Genomic DNA, 22,268 nt, shown 5'->3' with positions numbered 1-22,268 from the left:
CTTTTGGTGAGAGTTTTTAGAGTCGAGAGACACAGGAGCGCGTTATGGCAAGGGAAATTTTCCATGCATTTGTAGAGATGCATTACACGCAGATGGTGACAACATGTGGAAGCACGCACTGCAATTTCACACAGCAATTAGCTCACAACTAATTGATGTATGTTTGTGTGTGAGAGCTTTCCTCTGAGCGCAGCCAGCTGTGAACAAATGGGGAGATTTCCGTTAAGGAATTAAGAAGACTTGAGGGGTAAATCCAGTGAAGTTAAGTGCAGAAATAATTTGTGACGGAAATTCACACCGCTGACTTAATTCAGTCATTGTTCATGTTTACCTTATCAGCCCTATTTACTCATGATTGATTTTCAAATTTAAAAGCATTAAATATACTTGTTTTCATGGCAGCAGACATTTCAATACCACCATAATTATTGTAATGAGGAAGTGAGACAGACTTTTTAAATGTTCTGTTAGTATTCCAGTTTTTATTACATGTTGCACCATGAAAATGGATTGAGCAGGTTTTCATGTGCCCACTTCCACACGCATTCATTACCTGACATCATTTAGAGTCATTTTTTGTGTTTCTACACAGCCCTTGTAGCATTGTATCCAGAGCTGCCACTCAGTGCGACAACTAAAGTAGCACAAATGAAGAGTCAGATGTTTGAAAAACTCCTTTTGTCTTAGAGCGTTGCCAAGTCCAAACAAACATAATTAATATATTGCTCCCCATTTGTTTTTATGAATGGGACCAGCTCTGTCACCCTGCTACAAATGCAGAAACTGTTTATTTTAATACATTGTACCTGGATCTGTGGTTTCGGCTTGAGATTTAGACTTAAGTCGGACTTAAGTCTCAAAAATGATGACTTAACACTAGGGCAGCACAGTATATTGTTTTTTTTTATTGTCATCACAATATTAACTGGTGCAATACACATATCGCGAAAGGCTGCGACATATCGCAAAAGATCCACAAAAGATATTTTTTATCAGTAGAAAACTTCACTTTAAAATGTAACTGTCATTCTTTTATCAATCGTGCCTTTTATATTCAATTTAATGTTCAATTTATTAAATAACAGAATGTTGGAAATGATTTCCTTTCATTTGTTTTAAATTCAACAAGCAATGTGTTGTATTTTAGCAGAATACTGAATGCAGCAGAAATGCAGAACTGAGTAAACTTTAATATTTGTTTACAGTATCGCAAGTAATATCGTTATCGCGATATTCAACAATTTTATCGCATATTTTCCTCATATTGTACAGCCCTACTTAACACTTTTTACTGATGTGAGATTTAAACTGTCTAAGACTTGACACCCTAAATCCTTGATTTGACACTTGAAAATAACTTATTATATATAAATTTAAGCCTTTTGTTTTGGACTGGTAAACTTCTAGAAAAAAAATGGATACTTGCATGGCCATACACCTTACACATTTGACTGTTAGACATTTGCGTTGGAATGACTTAAAGGTCCAATGTGTGGGAATTTCTCCCATCTAGCGTTGAGATCATATATCGCAATGAACTCTCTCGCACCACGCAGTTCAAAGTACGTATTACAGCTACAGTAGCCTTCACGCTTCAAAAAGCCGGTCTCTTGCTCTTTTCAATATCCCTTTTCTTTTTCTGGGCGAAGAAGAAGACTCCTGTTCCTGAAATTTGGATTTTGAATACGTGTGGTCCTCCACGTTTCCTTCTTCAAACTTGCTGGGGCCCGGGAAGCTACGATACCCATTAGCAGCATTAGCAGCACCTGTGAGTTTATCATGTGACAGCGAAAACGTGAAAGGCGGAGCAGTATGTCCTGTATGTCCCTTACCGGCTAACGTATTTCAAGATGGCGCATGAATATGGAGTGTCTACCCCAGTTCATGTGAACACAAATGTAAAATTTCAAGCCAAAAGGAATACTTGGAATTGATGGTGGAGGTAAATATTTATGAAAAAAGTTTGTGAACGGGCAACCCAGATTTTGATAATGAACAACTAAACACATTACACACTGGACCTTTAACAGCTTTGAAAAGAAAATGTTAAAATGTTGTGTCTTTTTTCAATTCAGAGATGTGAAAGTCTGGCCTTTAGACTTGCCTTGTAATATGCTTATGGAGACCATCTTGACTTTCCTTCAAGGACTTGAGACTAGTTCTGAGAGATTTGACTTGGAGTCCCTCTCATCAGTCATGTCCTGAGTCTTGTGTCCTTTTGTGCACTGATATAGTGATGTTAAATGAGGCTAATGCAGATGTCTACGCTCTTAACTGCACATTTCTCACCTCTGGCATACAACAAGCAAGACAGCCTTAACATGCTAGCTAGTTTAAAATCAAATCCTCCTAACCTGCACAGAGCAGTGGATCACTGCTCAGAGGATCCAGATGGTTCCGGGTTTTGTTTTAATTATAGAGAGTTAAAGACATCTGAGGACGTCTGCTTTGCGTCAGAGCATGTTGTGTGTGTCTGCTGTTTGTTGTCGCAAACTGTGTTTATGTTTATGTTGAGCTGAGAATTATGGGGGTTGGGTGCCAGCCAGTGCTCTGCACAGCAGGAAGTGCTATTCTGCCATTCGTTCTTCAATTACAGTGTGTGCTAATTCAGTCAACCAGCCTGTTAAATAGGGAGACAGCTAATTTAGCACAGCTCAGCTTGAAAAGCTATGAGAAAGGACAGCGCTGACACACACCGCACTCCCAAGTGTGTGTGTCCTTATGTGTGTGGCTTATTAGAAATGCAAATGTCATGTTACTTTTGGCACAACATTTGGTACATCCATTTGTTGCCTCTTTGTTTAGTTGCACATTCTAAATTGAACAAGTACATCAAAAAAATGTATACAAAAATTTGCAGTTTGTGGTCTCCAAGCACTGTCAAGTTCAGTACTGTAAAGTCACATAGTGGCCAAAACTTATCACATTTTACAGATTAGTTTTAAAGGTCTGATAAAGAATTATGACCACGCTTTGTGAAGATACCAAGTGTTCACTTGTTACAAATCCCTATATTTTGTCCTCGAGGCACCATGTTAGTACAAGGTTTGATAACATTAAGTGTTGAGAGTGTTAAGAGTCCAGCGATGATGCATACTAAATCTGGAGATGATGGCATCAGCAGTCAGTGCGGAGTTCCCAATAAAAATGGTGAACACTCATTTGCATATTATATACTATAGCGTAGTGAGTGAGAGAGAGAGGGGGGGGGGGAGGATTTGCTTCATAGTTTCATCTTATTACAGTCACACTGCCACACACATTAAACACTAATTTAATTAGTTTCCAGTGTTGCAGACAGTCAAAGATCTCATTTAATCTAACACGGACACACTGACACAATGACCCAGTGTATTTCAAAAGATTATATCTGACCCTAGTTTTCAATTGTTCTACATTTTCTGTATTATTTTTTTAATTTACTTTTCAGAGTTAATATCCCTAATCAAATCTGTTGTGTCAGGACCCTCATTGTGGGAAATGCAACTGTGACATGTTAGGATGTCTTGTACTTAAAGTTGCAGCTTATGTACAGAACATAGTGGTCTAAAAAAAACTTTCCATTCATCATTTGGGGTTATATTAGTTCATCAGATGACTAACCTGATGATAGTTTGCTCTGTACCTAGTATGAGCTAGTAGGTAGCAGTGATGGCTGTCTGAAGTCTGCGGAGACGTGTGCTCAGCATCACTCGCATTCCTCATGGACGTGTCCAGATTTGCTGCTTCTTCACACACACGCACAGTCTTTGGCTCCATAACTTTATACTGATCTGATATTATGTTGTACTGTGTGTACAAGTTAAGTGAAAGAACTAAATACACACAAGATAAAAATCTATCTGATAAGTTTAGTAAAGGGTGGGAAAATCAGGAAATGGAAAGCAACAGCCTTTTACTCCCTGAATGGACCCATTGATGCATTCATGAAGGAATGGGTAATATAATGTAGTCCAGTGTTAACATGATGTACCCACAAACTTGGTTTTGCGTGTTCTCATACATTTCCCTTTGATCTTGTAGTGTGGCTACAAGCACGTGTTGAATGCTCCTGGGCTAAGGTTTGTCATGGTTAAATATGTTAGATCACACATATCATACATTTCCCTTGCAGCAGTCCAAGTCCATTGGGCAACCCAAACTTCACACCCTTACCCCCATCACTAGGAGTGGCGTCGATCTTCTCATGTAACTCTCTGCAAGACAGCAAATAAATGTGTTTCCCAAAATGTCAAGCTACCTCTTTAAAATGTAAAATTGGTCTTTAAATTGTGAAAAAATACATGTTTAAAGATCTCTTTGTTTACAGAGTCTCCTCCTGAGAGGACCGGTCGGCGACGCAGCATGCCAGGCAGCTCCTCAGACAAGAACGCTCCCACAATGGAGGCCACGACCACTGCGGCTACACCTTTCAGAGTCACCGTGAGTACTGTGAGTTTAGTTTTTATGCATCGTCTCTTATCTTCTAAATTCGCTTCACTCTCTTTGTCTCCGCTTGTCCAGTTTGCCTTAAAGAGGCTCTTAGCTGTGGATCAATGTCTACAGAAGGCTGGTCTGGTGTCCAGATGGCGCCATGCCAATCTGAAACTCATTTACTTCAAATGTTGGAATGGGGCCTTTGATGTTTGGCGTCTACACATCACACATCTACACATCTTGGGTTTATGTTCAGAACACCATTCTCTGCTGCCTTTTTTATTTTTTTTTTAACATCCTGTGTGATTTTGTTGAGTTATTTTAACATGCTTCATGTGAGCCCACACGCACACACACACACACACACACACACACACACACACACACACACACACACACACCTGTGCACGCACAACACAGTCACTCACTCACTCACTCACTCACTCACTTACTCACTTATATTCAAACTGTCTTTCTTCCTCTCTGGTAAACACACACACACGCACAGAGCAGTCCTTTGTCTGTCATCTTGCTCCTAATACACATCCTGTATGCTTTCTGCCATGTTTAATTCAATAGATAAACAGCCAGTTAATGAAGCGAAAAATTCCGCTATGAGTCATCAATTTTGAGCTAATTAGCAATTAGCAGCGCATATTTCCATTAATAAATGATGAGTGGGGACATGACGACCTGGAGGTGAACTGTAAACAGTAAATGTTAGGCCAGCAGGGCCAAGAGCACTCAGCACCCAGTCTCTCATAAACAATCCTCCAACTTCATGTTAACTTTCAGCCTTTGTAAAAGGCGTTGCAGGTAAAATAATTTGCCATATTAAGGGCTGCAGGATATTACATTCTTTCTGAAAATAGACAAGATAAAGTCATTTCTTTCATTTGTCTCTATCGGCCATCTTTAGCACTCAAAGTCTGAACCAAAAGGTAGTGTTCGCTCTCTACATAAAACATATTGGGATGCCTCTAAGGCATAGTAAAAAGTCTGCAGTAAATAATAAAAAAAACAAATAGGCTAGACCCACACTGGTGTTGGACCACCTGCAGTGTGAGAATAAAATGTCTCATGAAACAGTTTGTGAAAACTTTATTTTAGGAGTTGCAAATATAAAATCACCACAGCTTGGTGAGCAGGGCATTGCCGAACTCACATCTGTTCATTGTGTGTGTGTGTGAGAGTGTGTGCATGTATGCGTTTGCTCTTTTCTGTCTTGTGAATGTGAATTGAGTCTTTGAACCGTTTTATTTTGATATGACCAGGAATCAATGAGTGGATATAGAGAGATATCAACAACAAAAAAAGAATAGAACGCTTGTAGGAGACAGAAAGGGTCAGATGGAAGGGCTACATATTGATTAAGTGTCTCTTCAACGCTCTCTGTAGTCTCCAGGGAAGAGAGAGCACTGCAGCAAAGTCATCCTGTCTCAATCACATGAGCACTTTACTTACTTCTGTGGGTTATTGCTAAGCAGGCAGTGACTTCCTGCATAAAGAAAGCTTCCCCAGACAATGTTTGACTCGTTCCTGCACTTTCTCCTCATACTGACCCCTACTGGTCGCTGATGATAGCACAGTCAACTAAATTCCCTATAGCAACTTTTGCATCACATCACTTGGATGCACACTACTAAACAAATGAGATTCAACTAAAATTGTGTTGATCATCATCATGTTATATTTGTCGGTAGATCAAATACTGATAGATCAAATTGATACACGACCAGGAGAGAAAGAGAAAATGGATACATGTAGATGGATGGTTAGGTGGATTGGATACAGGCATGGTGGCGTACACAAATGTAGGAATACCAACATGGAGACATGCAGGGAGACAGGCGTATTCTCCTCCTTCTCTGCTGCATCTTCCACCCTTAGCAATGACTAACCACCCCTCACTTATCTCCCTCCAGTGAAAGGAGTTGTGGTGACATCTAAAATACCCCTCCTAGGCCTTGAGCTAAATCTGTCAAAATGTTTCTCTCATGTTCTTTGCAGAGACTTGGTTCAATGTCTTTTGAACACACAAATGCATGACACACACGCACATGCACGCACGCGCGCGCACACACACACACACACACACACACACACACACACACACACACACCCACACCCACACCCACAGTTATAAGCCCATCCTCCTTCGCTTCTCAAAAACTATGTCTCCCCAGCAGGCATGGAAGAAAACTAAAAACTCTCCAAAGCCTAATCTTCCACAGCCAATTCAGAAATATTAGAAGATTGCATACATTAAATCTAAAAGTTACAACTTGGTAGTTTCTCTTATTCAGTGCTTGTTTAAAGAGCGGACAAACAAACCTTATCTAAGTCTGTCACGTCCATGTCCCGCTGATTGCACTAGCTGGCTGGATTGATTCTCAATTGGGACTCAATTCCCCCTTACCTCCTCTCTCCTCTCAGATAATAGCAGGAGGTCTAATTGGACAGGTATATGTTTCTTGTTTTCATCAGGTTATGCTAGAGGAGGACAAGAGAGGTTGATGTGGAAGCAGGGAACACCCTGCTGATTGTCCAGGCACTGATTCTATCAGCCCACATTAGGGTTGCCGGGAATTGCCAAGCCAAGGGAATAGATTTAACTTGCATCTGCTTTAAAAAAAAGAAAACTAAAAAAGGCACCGCGATAAAATTGAGCTGTCCTCTTAGTGCTGATTTAATGGGCTTGGACAGGCTGAGATTACGATCAAGTATGCAAGCCTGTTATGCACTCACACACACACACACACACACACATACACACACACACACACACACGTGCATGCCGGAGGTAAGCTAACACATATTTGCACTGTAAACAATGTAACATAGTAAATATGGACACCACATTCCTTCCACAACCATCAAATTCCCTTTGGAGCTACTACAATAAGTACGGGCTGCAGGGTTGTTGAAAACCAGACTCTCCTCCCCTTCGAGGATGCATGTTGAATCAGATTAATCCATCCCCTCCTTGCGCTAATTAGCTGTCAACAGTAGAAATGTGGAATAATTAAGGAGCGCTAACACGTGACACTGCCTCCTGTCAGGTTGCACTGGCTGTAATGGCTGTATCATGTTTCTGTGTGTTAGTATGTGTTTGCAAAACGTAAAAGGTCAGACATTACAGCAAAACCAATGATAATCATGAAAGACCAAAAGGGAAATTAAATAATGGAGGGATTTGTATTCATGTCCTGTAGGTAGTTATTCAACCATTTTCACAGGGGAATTGTGTTCCCATGAGTCAATTTAGGCATTTACTTTACCACACAATAGAACAATGACATGATGTATGACATCACATCAAGTGTTAGTCTTCATTGTGTATGTTTGGAGTCACTGGCCACGTCAGCTTTAAACTTTAAAGGGTCAAGCATATATAGATATGATGGAAAATTAATTAATTGCTATTTTTTAATGTATCTAGACTAAAATGATACAAGTTCATGTTTTTTTTTCAAAATATGACCTTTATTTTCTAACTTACACTCTGTGTCTCCTGAGATACATTGCCCATTTAGGATTTACATTTTACATTGTATCCTTTTTTTATAGTTCATATGCCAACTTTAAAAACATTTAATAAATTATTAATTAGCTACATTCTTTAATGTTTTCCATACAGCATTCGATTAAAAAAATGGGAAAAACTGAACTTTATCTCCCTAGATGAATTGCCCATGTAGGATGTAAATTTAACATTTCATAACTGTTTCAACTAGCTCACTGGTTCCCTTCTCTGAATCTGATGAACTTTCAGGTGGCAACACTACAGAATTCACATCTCTCCCTCTTGTACTGTAGAAACTGCTGACAGAAATTCCCTGAAAATGTGGCAAGTTCATCAATAATACACATTTAAGAGTAAAATAAAAAGTTCCACACCTTTATCTTATTGAATGTAGAGAACAGGCCTCAAAACATAAGTCAGTGAGTGATCAGCCCTGTTCCATACCCTTATATGGGCAATGTATCCCCCAGGATACAGGCATTCAATTCAATTCAACGGCAGTAAACACTGTGTAAACAATGTCACCAACAATGTCGTTCAATTTTCCCCAATTCCGGGTGACATTACTCCTGAAACATTTTCTGTTAGTAGTATTTGGTTTAAAAGCCTTTATTTGCGATGTCTGACTGTAGAAATTGCTGCTATATTCTATCAGTGTCAACTGCCAACTAAATTAGCTACATGGCTAACGGCAGTAAACAATGTCATCTGAAACATGTCAGATTGGGTAGTTTTTGGTTCAGAAGGCTTTATCTGCGATATTTTGATGGTAGAAAGTGCTTCTTCGGTCCACTACAATCTAACGTTAGCATACTGCTAACTATTAAGTAGCTACATGCTAATGCAACATAGTTGTAATCTTGGCCAGTGCTGGTCATTTCTCCCTAAATTCCGGTGACTTTACTGCTGGGGCATGTCCGGTTGTGTAATATTTGGTTTAGAAGCCTGTATTGGTGATTTTTTACGGTACAAAGTCCTGCTATATACTCCGTTGCAGTAGCTCCAGTTTCAACTAGTGAAACATGGAGTGGCAACTCCGGAGATTCCAGGAAGCGTGCTGGACAATCAGAGCAGACTGGGCTTTTTTGGGAGGAGGGATTAAAGAGAAAGGCGCTCCTACAGAGCGTCTCATACAGAGCGTCTCATACACAGGGCGAATACAGGTGCATTAGCCATGGGCAGTATGAGAAAAATAAAGTGTTTTTTTAGTATAATCCTGAAAATGCTATATAATAGTTGCCCTTTAAGAACCGATCACATATAGCAAGACACAATGGGGAGAGGTCGAGCTTTTTAAAATGTGTTTTTCAGATGTCAGGAAAATCTAAGCCCCGATTTTCTTAATATGTAATAACTGGTGTCATATGGAAACATAAGCTGAGATGAGAACTGATCTGACTTTAAACCACAGGGAGGAACAACCTTAATTCTACTGTATTTGACCATCTTTTGTTTCAGCTGTAGCTGCATTCTCTCTGCAGCCATCGCTTTGCTCTGCTAAGCCCTGATCCACCGACAACCTTGTCACTCATTTGCTGCACTTTTCTCCTCACTTTCCCCCTCATTTAGTTTCATTCTATTGCTTTTTCTATCAACTCATGCTCTGCCACCCCCACATTGTGCTCCACTTTTTCCATTTATCCTGCTCCTAGAGCCGATCCCTCTCTGGCAGGCACTTACTGTCATTTTCTCAGTTTTTGACTACTCTCACTCTATTTCTATACTCTCTCTTTTTCACCATATGTCTCTATCTTTATTTTAATTCCTGCATTTTTTTCCCTTCTCAATCATCTTGTACGAGCAGGCGCTGAAGGCAAATTAAATTCTAACGTTTTTGCAGTGCTTCCAGTGTGGCTTGCCTCCTGCGGGGTTTAATCTGGTGTTAATATAGGCATCAGTCATCTTCACTGACTGATTGTAAGTGGGGAAATAGGCCGTTCATATCTGCTGACCTTTAACCCGTAGCTCTGCAAGGGGTTTGACAGGCCGATTGAATTGGAGAGCAGTGTCATAAAATGTCGCATCGCTGTCCACATGCGCTGGAGAGATGATTGAAGGAGAACGAGGAATACAAAGTAATCAAGAAAAATTATAGGGTGGTGTATCTTCATTCCTTTTTCCCCTCGGTTCTGTTTCTATTTCTCCCTCCGTTCTTCAGAGTCTATCCATCCATCAGGGGAAGCAGAGAAGTAAAAACAGAACAAGCAGCCACTAATCAATCCACCTCACCTACAGGGACAGGTTTCTATTCACTGACTTATTTCTGTGGAGGGAGAAAAAAGAGAAGCTTTTTAATTTGTTAGCTGTGAATATGCCAACAGCAGCAGGCACACACACACTCCCAAGGGACTACAGGGAGGGGGCGTGGAATTACTATAAATGTGGTGGTGATGGTGAATGATATCCAGGAATCAGAAAACGTGTCACTTAGTGCATACGAGTGGGTGTCGATTTTCTACAGCAGTGCCGTCTTTGCCATCAAAAAGTCATAATCCTGGGCCTCTCCTGACATCCTCGTCATGTTTTTTGAAGGAGCCGATCTGAGGGCAATGCTGAAGACAGTCAAAGAAAACAGTCATGATCAACATCACAGAGTCTGACTCATATTTGTCATTGTTTAGAATGGTGCCTTTGCTAATCTAACCACATGCCCACACATTCACAGACACACATGGAGTGAATGACGGCTAAGTGAGAGAGAAAAAGTGAGAGTTTGATCCAGAAAGCAAACCTGTCAAGAGCTTTAGGTGCGGGTCTCATACTAACAGCAGTGACTCAGACCCTCTTCATTTAGCTAAAAGCCCCTCAACAGAGTTCACTGGTGGCAGGTATCAATAGTTAGCCATTTGCTGCCCACTTTCTGTAGGCTTACATATACCATGTCAGTTTAGAGTTATGCTTGTAGCCACAAAGTCCGATCATTATTGAGTACGCACACATCATTGCTGATGATGATAAATGACAAACAGTTGGATTTGTTTTGTTATGATTCAAGTGACAATAGGAATTAGAATGCTTAAGATCCTCCCACAACCTAAGTAAACTTTAGTAGCAGCAAATCCATCTAGCTTTGTCCCATTTGCATGCATATTTTCATAGTATACGGCTGTTGCAATACAATAAACCAGTGTACTTTACCCATTTAACCCATTTTGCTCTTTATGGAGCTAGTTTGGTGTGGGGCGGTCTTGTCTGCTTCCTTCCAGGATGGTGTTGTTTCCTTGAGTTCTACCTCCACAGACCTTCTCCAGCTACCGTTTACCCTCAGTCATAGGTGTAATTTACAGGGGGGGGGCAGTGCAACCCCCCCCCAAATATCTAATAATAATTTCTTTTACATGAATAAAGACATTTGCACTATAAATTGATGCAGAAAAGGCACAAATTGTTGCAAATTCACCAGAATGCAGGACATGAAGTGTTTGATATGCTCAGAATTGGAGATCTCAACCCCCTGTAGTGCCCCTTTAATACTACTTATCCAAAGATTTTCCTCAAGCTTTCTCACCACCATCCACAATTTGTTTGAATGTTTAGCAGCTGTGAGTAGCTCATCCATTTCCTTTTGAGCATTGCATTGTGGGACAGCACTGTACATCAACAACAGCACATTCAAAGCGCTTTTTACTGTGAATACTGACTTGTTTTTTTAGCGTACTTAATTTTGTCACTGTTGCAGTGCTTACACACTAAAAACTCCTAAAATAAGTATGTAGCATGGAACTTGGACAGAGCTGTCGTTTTTGGTCACACACTTATGTAACTAAGACACTCCCGTGATAAGTGTGAGCTTTAATATACTGACAATAGCAAGTCTTTGTTCTTAGTGCAGTTCCTGTTTTACTGATGACAGGTGCTGTGCATCAGGGTGCTGTGACTCCTCTGTGTTCAGCTGGCAGGCTGTCTGGAAGTCGCTCTCTAATTATCCCTATTACGTTGTTGCCCGGGGCGACCTATTCACACTGTAGGTGGTAATTATACAGGTGTGTTAATGGCCTGACTGGGACTGAGGGTGGTCTTTTTCTCAGTGTGTCTCCTGTCTCTGTCTTGTGAAATGTGTGCATGTAAAGTCTGAGGGCGCAGCGCTGTTGGTATGTCTCTAAGGTTATGAGTTTCTTCACCACATTGCGGCTTCTGAAGGCGTTCAGTCTACATTTCGGCCTATAAATCAGCTGCTGATTGATTGGGATAAAAAGCTACACCTGAGCCTGAACACAACCTGGTTTAGTACTTTCTCTCCACCATGCTGGCTTATCTGTTAAGTTCCGTCTTCTTCGTGCTGCCCTCTTAAGTTGCTCTATCAACTCTCCTATACGCCCTCTTTGTTTCAAAGTCCTTCTTTGTCATCCTCTTCTTTCATTTCTCTCCCTCCTCCTTGATCTTCTTCCCAGCAGTGAAAAAAGCAGAAAAAAACATTAATTTTCTTCTCTCAAAACTTGCAACAGCCTGCCATTTCTGCACCACATCTACTTTTTTTTATATTCTCTCGCTCGTAATGCCAGCCAACAGTTGCCATGGAGACGGCGAGGTGCTTGGGGGAGTGTGATTGCAGATGTTAGAAGGAGTAAACACACAGACTCAGACAAAGAGGAGAATAAGAAAACTAATAAAGGGGTGTATCCATTGAATTGATGTCTGATTATAAAACATGTTTGTGCGTTGCAGTTTGTCACCTAACTGACATAATTAATGCTGTTGGAAACAGTATCAACAGTTGTTTGCAGTTTGCATCACCTACCAGCTTATTATGTCTTTGCTCTTTAAAAAATGTCTTTTATCAAGGACCTGTCTGTGAACGTGTGGTGTTTTTTCTGTCTCTTTGTATTTAGGGAATATGTCGCATTTGACCTTGTCCTCACTTTTCAGACTGTGAACATCGCTCTCACTCTGATATGAAAATCTATCCTCATTTATTAGCCATTAACTATTCATGACGCTCTTCCTCACCAAATCTAGAACGTGGAGCGCAAATGACAGTATTATTATGTTCTGTCCCGCTGCCAAGTTGAGCTTGAGGATTGACATCAATGAGACCTTCCTCACAAAGTAGCAGCGACACCGTTTTATTGACTATCTCTGTCTCTCTCTCCGTCAGGGCTTTCTAAGTCGGCGTCTGAAGGGCTCGATAAAGCGCACCAAGAGTCAACCCAAACTTGACCGCAACTCCAGCTTCAGACACATCCTTCCTGGCTTCAGGAGCGTTGACAATGACAGGTATGTGTTTTTCCCTTGTGGTGATGCTGGTGTGTGTTTGTTCATGCTGGACTGGTTCATACAGTATGTTTGTTCTATTCTGGTGCCTCTCTCTCTCTCTCTCTCTCTCTCTCTCTCTCTCTCTCTCTCTCTCTCTCTCTCTCTCTCTCTCTCTCTCTCTCTCTCTCTCTCTCTGCCTGCCTGCCTGCCTGATGGCTGGTTATTCAGGTCACTGTTGACATCTGCGTGTTGTGTTTTCAGTGTACAGTGAAAAGTCTGTCACTTTTCGCTCTTTCTCACTGTAATACATGATACATCTCCTGTCCTCTGTTGTGTCATGCCATATAGCACGTTTAGTATAGTTTAGTATAGTTGTGGCATTCAACTTGCAAAACAGGTTGCAAGAATGCTATTTTATTTTGCTTTGCCTCGCCATTAGGGCTGGGCAATAGAAACCAAATGAATACTGAGCCGCAATACATAATGGCAAGGCTACTTAAAGGTATAATATGTAATATTTCTGCATTAAAATGTCTAAAAATGACTCCACGAGTCCACAGTGCTACCCCATGTGATGGCATTTCGTTTCAGACTGTGATTATTGCCAGTTTCTTATACCTTCTCCTGATTTCCTCAGGAGTTCAGCCGCTTGGCAAACATTTGCCGTCGCCTAACGACGTCAATTACGATTCCAAAACCGGGCTATGTTGACCTGCAATCGCACTCTGGACTCTTTGATGCTCTTCCCATGCATGCAAAAGTACCAGCTATAATTCCCAGCACCTATCTTTGCTGCGTCTGGAAAAAGGCCAAGGTGTCCATCTGTGGAGATTAATTAACGGAGGTGCTGCTTTTGAAGAGATGTTCTACGGATTTCGGTTTCAAAACTCCGAGCTGAGTCGCTGCCTCTTTTCGTACTTTTAATGAGGCATTAACATCACTGTCAAACCATCACAGGGGAACACTAGCAATTGTTCTGTGTGGAACATAGTGAACGGTTCCCCTGGTGCAGTCGGACAAAATGAGCTCATACGTCACTGTCTTTTCTCATTCTCTTTCCCACTTTACTCTACCCATACTTTTTATAGCGTCTGTTTTTCAAACCTCGCTCCCTTCTATCCATTTCAAACTCATCATTCTCCAATTTCATCATCATCCTCACCCCTCCTTCCTCCTTTCCTCTGTTTTTCAGCAGTAGTGAGGTTTTCTAACCAACATTTATTTGTTTTCCTCTGATAAAACACCTGGTGAAGAAAGCACATAATCGGACAGGATTGGAATGGAATGTTCAGGAGGTGTCTTATCTCACCTGGTTTAACACTGAAACACACACACCACATCTACCTCACTTGCATTTGTACACATTGACTGCTATATAATGATAGGTCTCTATACACATCTAGTACTGTAGAAGAAGAGAGACACTCTGGTGCTTTACTCTTCTATGACATTATATGGGCAAGGGAGGGATATAGTAACGCATGCGCGCGCGTGTGTGTGTGTGTGTGTGTGTGTGTGTGTGTGTGTGTGTGTGTGTGTGTGTGTGTGCGTGCGTGTGTTTGTGTGGGAAAAAAGAGGGAAAAAAACGTGAAAAAGTTGCAGATTGAGAGAGTAATGTGCTGTGAGAGGAGTCAGTGACTCCCTGTCAGTCCGGGAGCAGCCTCCCCACAGGGCAGAAAACGCTGCAGAAGAAGACAGCCTTGGAAACTGGCAGAAGAAGGAAGAGAGATGATGAGATGGAGGGAGGAGGGAGGGAATCCTATACCATGAAAACTCCCTGGTGTGCAGATGTGCAGCTTTGAATGTGAGAGATGCAGGGGAACATTTAGTATTCACTGTACGTCTCAAACGTTGTACCACCAGAGAGCTATGTACAATGTATCAGTCATTTAAATGAGTTTGATTTATTTAAGGTAAGGCAGCTTTATTTGTATAGCACATTTCATGCTTTACATGAAACATTAAAGAGCAGTTAAAAACAATTAAAAAAATGATGTACATTTAACTTACAGTAATCATAATATATATATATTCTATTACATTCCACAGCCATGTATTTGCATGTATTTTTTTAATTATGATTATTTTTGAGAGCAGGCACACAGCATCAAACGAAAACACAAACACATTTCACAGTGTGTGTGTATGTGTGTGTGTGTGTGTGTGTGTGTGTGTGTGTGTGTGTGTGTGTGTGTGTATGTGTGTTCGCCGTGATGACATTGTTAGGCCTTGCAGCCTGAGGCGGTCTCAGGAGAGAGACCTGCAGATGAGGAGCAGCTGGACTTCTAAAATGAAATATTCATTTGTGTTAATCAGAGGCTGGACACTCACTGAACACTCCTATCTTTGCAAAGCAGAAACACAGCAATGTGTAGGTACGCAAACCGACACTGTCCACACACACAAACAAAACTACTGAATGATTTTGCCTAAAGGGAAAACATCTATTTTTACTTACACTTTTCAGAATATAGTCAGCTTATTTTTTTCAGGGTCTTCAGATGTACTGTGTGGCGATTTCCACTTCAACTTTCACTGTGGCAGTCGGGGTAATTATCAGAGCAACAGAATGGGAAACCTCGACTACAATGAAAGTTACGGAATCTCAAAAATAATAAAATGGGGGCTTCTCTGTTTCTGTACAGATAGTACAGAAGGAACTACAGACACGAGGAAGCAATTCCAAAGCTTTTGGGGAAGCAATTAAGTATATATTTTTTTTATCTGCGCTGTATTTAGTGTGACTACTAACCATAACTTTATAGATGTAATTCACAATAAATCATGAATGAATTTGTTTATGCACTCACTACCATATACTGTGTAGCAACTACTGGCATGACATTGACTTCATGTATTGTATAATGTATAGCAAAAGAAAAAAGTAATATAACTGACAATTTGTGATGTTTGGCGACAATCAAATACTCTACGTTGTTACTGATTCTTAAGAAATGGAGTCTGAACTCACAGAGGAAACCGAGAGAAATATGATGGTTGTACTGTAGATGGTTGAGCTGGATGTTGTCTTAGACATATCTACCTCATAAATATCAAACTCATAACTTAACCTATACAATTTACATTGACGCTTTGTAGTTGTAAACTATTATGATTTAAATCATAATCAAGAGTCTCCATGCAATGGTCTGTCATTGTTTTGTGAGCTGACCTGATGATATCTTGTATGTCTCTTGTCGCTGCTCCAGTCTGCTCGACATATTTTATTGGTATCCGAGCTGATCCGACCTTCACTAGCTTCTGCGTCCTCATCTGATCGACACCGACCTCTTCCTGACTCTGTGGACGCACTGATGAATATCATAGTGGTTGCAATGCGTCAGCTTTTAGATTCTTTAGCAGTAGCGAAGTGCTTTTGTTGGACAATGCAGCATAATGTGGGGTTGATCTCCATCGTATTTTTTCAGACATTTCATATATTGTTTTTACAGTGAATATTTCTTTTTTAGAAATGAATGAATCAAGTGTAGCAAAGTAGTACTTGTCTTTGCCAGTCTACATACTTGTAGTAATAAGTTAGAGCATGTATATAAACACTTTGAGATCGTTTTTGAAATAATTCGTTCTTAAAGGTTTACTTGCAGAGTTTTTCGCCACTAGTTGCGCTACGGAGCTGTTTTTCTGTGTAGGTCCACATTTTTATTTTGTATCGTACATGAAGATGCAGGTGACACAATGCACATTCCTGCTAATGGTGTCGCACTATTCCACTGACTGACAGCTGGTGGTGGTGAAGTGCAAAGAAGCGTAGCAGTGTGCAAATATAAGCAGTGAAAAAGCTAATAAACATAAATGCAATATTTAAGATATTTAAAAGAAAAAAGGAAATACTTTTACAAGAAAACGCAACAGGGCACCTATGGTTATCATCCAGTCCTATGTAATTAAAGCAAAATGTCAAAAAAGAAAAAAAAAATACTATCCAGGTTGTGCTTCCTTTAGTCATATCCCTGTCTATCTCTCCTCTCGCTGCTGCTGCTTTCCTTCCTGTTGCATCATGCCAAATGTAGCTGGTCATAGCAATTAAGGCTCATTTATAGTTTGACTCATTAAGTACTCAAGCAAGAAGTTTGTGTGTGTGTGTGTGTGTGTGTGTGTGTGTGTGTGTTGGATCTTAGCTGACAGTACCATGCTCATACTGGGCTCATAACATTCTGCTACACCTACAAAATCTCACCCTCTATATAAATAGATGCTGCAGACCCGCATTTTTGAGAGCACCCAAATCATTTATGACATCATTGCTGTCGACAGACCCACCCCCCGTCTTCCTGTCTATCCAGCCCTTTAATATGTAATGGAAATACTTGATTGTGTGGATTTTATGTCCACAGTGGTGGTTTGATGGAACTGATTGATTGTGATTGTATGCGTGCGTGCGTGCGTGCATGTGCATGCGTAACTGCAGTTCTCAGCACTGTGGGCACTAATGACTCGTGTGTTTTTATGGATGTACTGCTTCTGTCACAGGGCAGGAAAGCTTTTTTTGCCGTCACTCAGACTCTCAATATTAGCAGACAGATAAAATGGCTGAACCGATTTGTTACATCCGTATTTCTCTTCCTGTTTCTGTCTCGCTTGTCTCCGACAAGATGCTCAGCGTATGCTTTAATTATGTTTGCATTGTGTAGCATACTATGCGTGCTGAGCAATCTTATAGATGCATGCTGGGAGAGGCTCCTAAACAAGAACAATGCAGTATAGAAAATGGATGGACACAATAAAATGTACATGTTCAAAGACATAATAACACCAACATAAAGCACATGGAAAGTAAATAAACACGACTTATAAGGACATGATATAGTGTCAGTGTTACCTTAATTCACATTATCCTGATGCAGGATTTAAACTTTCCGCCCCCCAAAAAAGATGTTTCTCTCTTATTTTCACATTTAATTTATTCACTGTAAATTGTATCTCCCAACATAATAATCTAAATGCTGTTTAAAAGCCTGCTTCTCTATGTCTCTAAGTCTATGGAGAAACTCTCATTTGCTTACTATATTTGAATTTCCTTCTAATTGAAGATTAGTCATATTTTAAGCTGGGGCCTCTAGAGCTGTAACAATTCCAAATTTTACTGAATAACTAATTGTCTCAGAAATAATTGCGATTAACAATATAATTGTCTCTTTCAGTCAAATTGAAAAATATTTATTTATTTAGTACTTTTTCAAACAAATTACAGTTTTGAATGAATCCCAGGATACATCACTGTTACAGTATGTAGTCTATATCCACGACGTTCCACTTCCGGGATTGCTCCGGTGCCGCAGGAAATTCCGCCGGATGCATGTATTTTCACCGATGTCCGTTATCTTCCGCTTTCTTTGTGTTGGAATTTTAAACTCTGGTGGATTTCTGAGTACTATGGTTAACTACTCCTCAGATCTCTGCAGGGTAAATCCAGACAGCTAGCTAGACTATCTGTCCAATCTGAGTTTTCTCTCGCACGACTAAAACAACTTTTGAACGTACACGTTCCACCAAAACAAGTTCAACCCGAGGCTATTTTACCAACAACAGTTATACCCCTTAGGACTAGACATTAAACAAGAAAGAAATGGCGATTATGTAAAAAAGAAATTGCTATTAGAAAATTATGTAATAATTGTTACAGGCCTAGGAGCCTCCTCAGATCAATTAAACACCTACGTACATTTCCTTCTTTTAGATATGAAGACAGAAGGGACACTTCAATAGTACCTACTGTACATGGCAAGATGGACACACATTTTGCCTTGCATTCTGAGATAATAGGAGACTTCTTGTAACCATTTTTTGTTGAACTCCTGAATGACAGTAAACTGACTATCTTTTGAGTTGTGGACAAAACACGACATTTGAGGACGTTATCTTGGGCTTTGGAAAACACTGATTGACATTATTTCACCATTTTCTGACATTGTATAGACCAAAGAACTAGTCGAATCATCGAGAAAATAATCAACAGATTAAGAGACAATGAAAACAATCCCGAGTTGCCGCCCTACACAAATAGTGAAGTGGTGGCATCAGCATGTGTGTTGTAAGAAGCTTTAGCCTGTAGCTCTGAATGGCTGCCTGTAACAGGATCCAAGAGCTGTTCATACAAACCCCCCTGTCAGTTTTCATAAAGCTCCACCAATGGGTGCCATGGTAATTGCTGCAGGTTGGGTTGTTGGGGTGTGTATGTGATAACATAGCAGCATAGTGAGGGAGTGATGCCATTTAGAGTTATTAAATTTTGTAAACATTCCCCAGGTGGTTTGACTGTAATATCCAACCTTTTCTATCGCTCCCTCCCTTCTTCCCCTCCCCATCTCCCTCCGCATCTCACTCACTTATTCTCTTACTTACTGACATTAACTTTAAAATTGCTCTGCCAGCATCCCAATGTCTAGTAACCCTTCATATTATAAGCCCCTGCCTCTATTCACATTGGACTTTCCCCCGTTGCTCTTGTGTTAATGTCTTCTGTCTTTCTGGTCCATATGTCTTCTTTGCTATCATTTGTCACTTTGCTCCTTCTATGCTAGGTGTGTTCCGAGCTGCAGTTCACTGGTGGATTTCTGCTACATTAAACCCAATCCAGCGCTCACAGACTTGTCTCTAGATCCTCTTCTCTCCTCTCTCTGCCCTCTCTTCTTCATTTCGTACCACTGCACCAACAATCCCCTTTCCTCGTGTTTCCTCTTGTTCATATTTGTCATAATTTGCTTTACTCCCTACCCTGTTGTCTCTCCTCAATTTTGGGAAAAATGTCTCCGTCATTCAATCAATCCCACTCCCCTGATGCTGAAGGCCACATGCTTGTTGATCACCAAAATGCACAGACACACACTCTATTTTTTCATATTTTAGTGATCCATTGTATAATTGATTAATACCGATACCGTCTTAATTCATTCATTCACAAATCATTCATTGCACAATCCTTTCGAATGTTGATTCAGAATTTAGCGGCAATGATTACTAACACACAGTAAGGATGGGGGCCTGGCCGCTATCCAAAGAAGTAATGCACTTAGTAGCGACAAACAATCAAATGCCCAGTTACAGATTTCTTTGCCAATCAGAAGAAAAACAACAGCAGTGCTTTCATTATGTTCATTGCAGCATCAGAATTAGGCAGACGAAGACTGCATCTTTTCTCCTTCTCCTTCTCTCTTTGGCATCCTTCCCCTCTCGCCATCTCATTTGCAATGCATCAGCATGATTTGGTTTCGATGAAACAGCTCTCAGGGTAATAATGGGTTGTACAGAGCAGGTTTCACCTACCACTGTGCATTATTAAGCTCTATCCCATGCAGACTAGGATAGCAATAGCATCTCAAACAGTAATGACTAATTTTGTGATGATTGTAAGGCTTCATGGCATTATCCCACCTCTCTCAAGATTATAATGAGGACTTTATTAATTCAGGAGTAATGCTGTGTTGTTTAGGTGCTTAGGCATTAGTGGGTGTTTTGAAAAGGATGATTTTTCCTGCTTTCATAAACAGAGGGCTCTTCATTCTCTTCAAGGACACAGACGGCTATTCAGTTTTGAAGTTCTACAATGCAGGTTAAAGGTGCACTATGCGTTCCTGCATGACGTTACTTCTGTTGACGTTCCAAGTAAATTCAAAACAAAACAGAGCAAGCTCGCCCCTCCCCCCATGTTTCCGTAACTGTCATGACTAACTGACTAACTGTCACTAACCCCCACCCCCTCCCCCAACCATCTTGTCGGTGATTGGCTGGAATGTGTTTGTTGTATTTTGGTGCCTATCCTGTGCCTCTAGTGTTAGTTTGACGTTTATGGGCTTTTTCACAGTGTATTCAGGGGACAGGCAGCTAGCGGATCAAGGAGAGATGCCTGCGATTTGAGACAAAAATGAAATCGTGCTGAAACCATGCAGGAACTCATAGTGCACCTTTAAGTGTTTTTCGGTTTCAATGTTCCACCAGAGTCGAGTGGAACAAGTTGTAAAGAATGATTTCCAAGGTTATATCACCAGTACATTAACTAAGATAAACTCCTATGAATGAGACTGGTTTCTGTTACTGCTTGTGGTTTGTGCAAACATTCTCACATCCAAAGAACCTCAGCACTAACTTACTTCTCCCAAACATCCAGGAAGGAGATTTTTGTGGGAGTGTTTTACAGCCAAAAAGTTATAAGTTTATAATTTATAAGTTTTTTTGTTGAATATTTTTGGGATGAAAATGTCTGTGCAAGCATCTGAACCACTTCTAAGTTGACACCTACCACAGATAGACTGGCAACTTGTTAATGTGATTATGTACTGTAATAAAGTATTGTTTGTAGACTAATTCAGTGATTATCAAATTGTACTGTACCCTCCAAAGTATCTGCTGATCCTTTCCGATTCAGCTAACAACTATTGCAATTGATATGTTAATGTCCAATTACATTTCATATTTGCTTCCACTTCTCAGCTCAGCGTTGGAAGTTGGAACACTGTATGCTTGTTATTTATTCCTTCTAAGGAAAGTATGCTTCCCTCCTCCCTATAGTAAATGGACAGAATATGTGTGATTTACATTGTACTAAATGTGTTCTAGGGAGCTGTGTTGTATACTGCTTCTCTGATCACTTTACAATCTCCATAAACATCCCCGAAGTAATCCTAGTGGTGTTGACACCTGCCCAGCTGGTAGGTTTCGGTGGCTTGGTTGATGTTAAACCCTGCTGGGCCTTGTGTGAGCCCGGGCGAGCATGGCCAAGGGTCTCCTCTCTTTCATTCTCTCGCCGGGTAATGAGCTATAATGGATAGGGCCTTGGGCGTGACATGAATACAGAGGGCCCCATCAAAGCAGCTCCCTGCGCATCCCTTTAAAGGACTGCTCAGTACGCATTCAAACACTCATTTACTCATTCATTCCTCTCTTTAATCTACTTGGGTCACAGTCTTTTCAGCTATTCTTCATGCACAGATATTATGGTTATTGTAACTTTTTTGCATTCTTTGCAAGCACCATTGTCTAAATTTAATATGTTTTTACTCTAAAACAAACCATAGGAATAGAGGTAAAGTGTATGGTGAAAGTGTAACAAATTACACATCAGTGTTTTTTGAAAAAGTTGATAATTTGTTTTGGTGATTGATCCCCATTTAGGTGG

At 40.5% G+C, this 22,268-nt stretch overlaps 1 protein-coding gene across 10 annotated transcripts in view; it reads left to right on the top strand.

The window, feature by feature from the left end:
• Positions 1-22,268, top strand: part of LOC116062793 (disabled homolog 2-interacting protein) — a 169,970-nt gene that overhangs the window by 84,961 nt on the left and 62,741 nt on the right. For 6 of the 10 annotated variants that reach the window (XM_031317475.2, XM_031317473.2, XM_031317477.2 and 3 more), the window contains 2 exons: positions 4,310-4,431; positions 13,038-13,156. In XM_031317475.2, coding sequence (XP_031173335.1) covers positions 4,310-4,431; positions 13,038-13,156 — 241 coding nt within the window. The remainder of the gene's footprint in view (positions 1-4,309; positions 4,432-13,037; positions 13,157-22,268) is intronic. The other 4 variants (XM_031317474.2, XM_035991200.1, XM_035991201.1 and 1 more) reach the window with 1 other exon arrangement.

The sequence above is a fragment of the Sander lucioperca genome, chromosome 14 (assembly GCF_008315115.2).
Source record: "Sander lucioperca isolate FBNREF2018 chromosome 14, SLUC_FBN_1.2, whole genome shotgun sequence".
Lineage (NCBI taxonomy): Eukaryota > Metazoa > Chordata > Actinopteri > Perciformes > Percidae > Sander > Sander lucioperca.
This window is presented reverse-complemented; position numbering and strand designations above follow the sequence as displayed.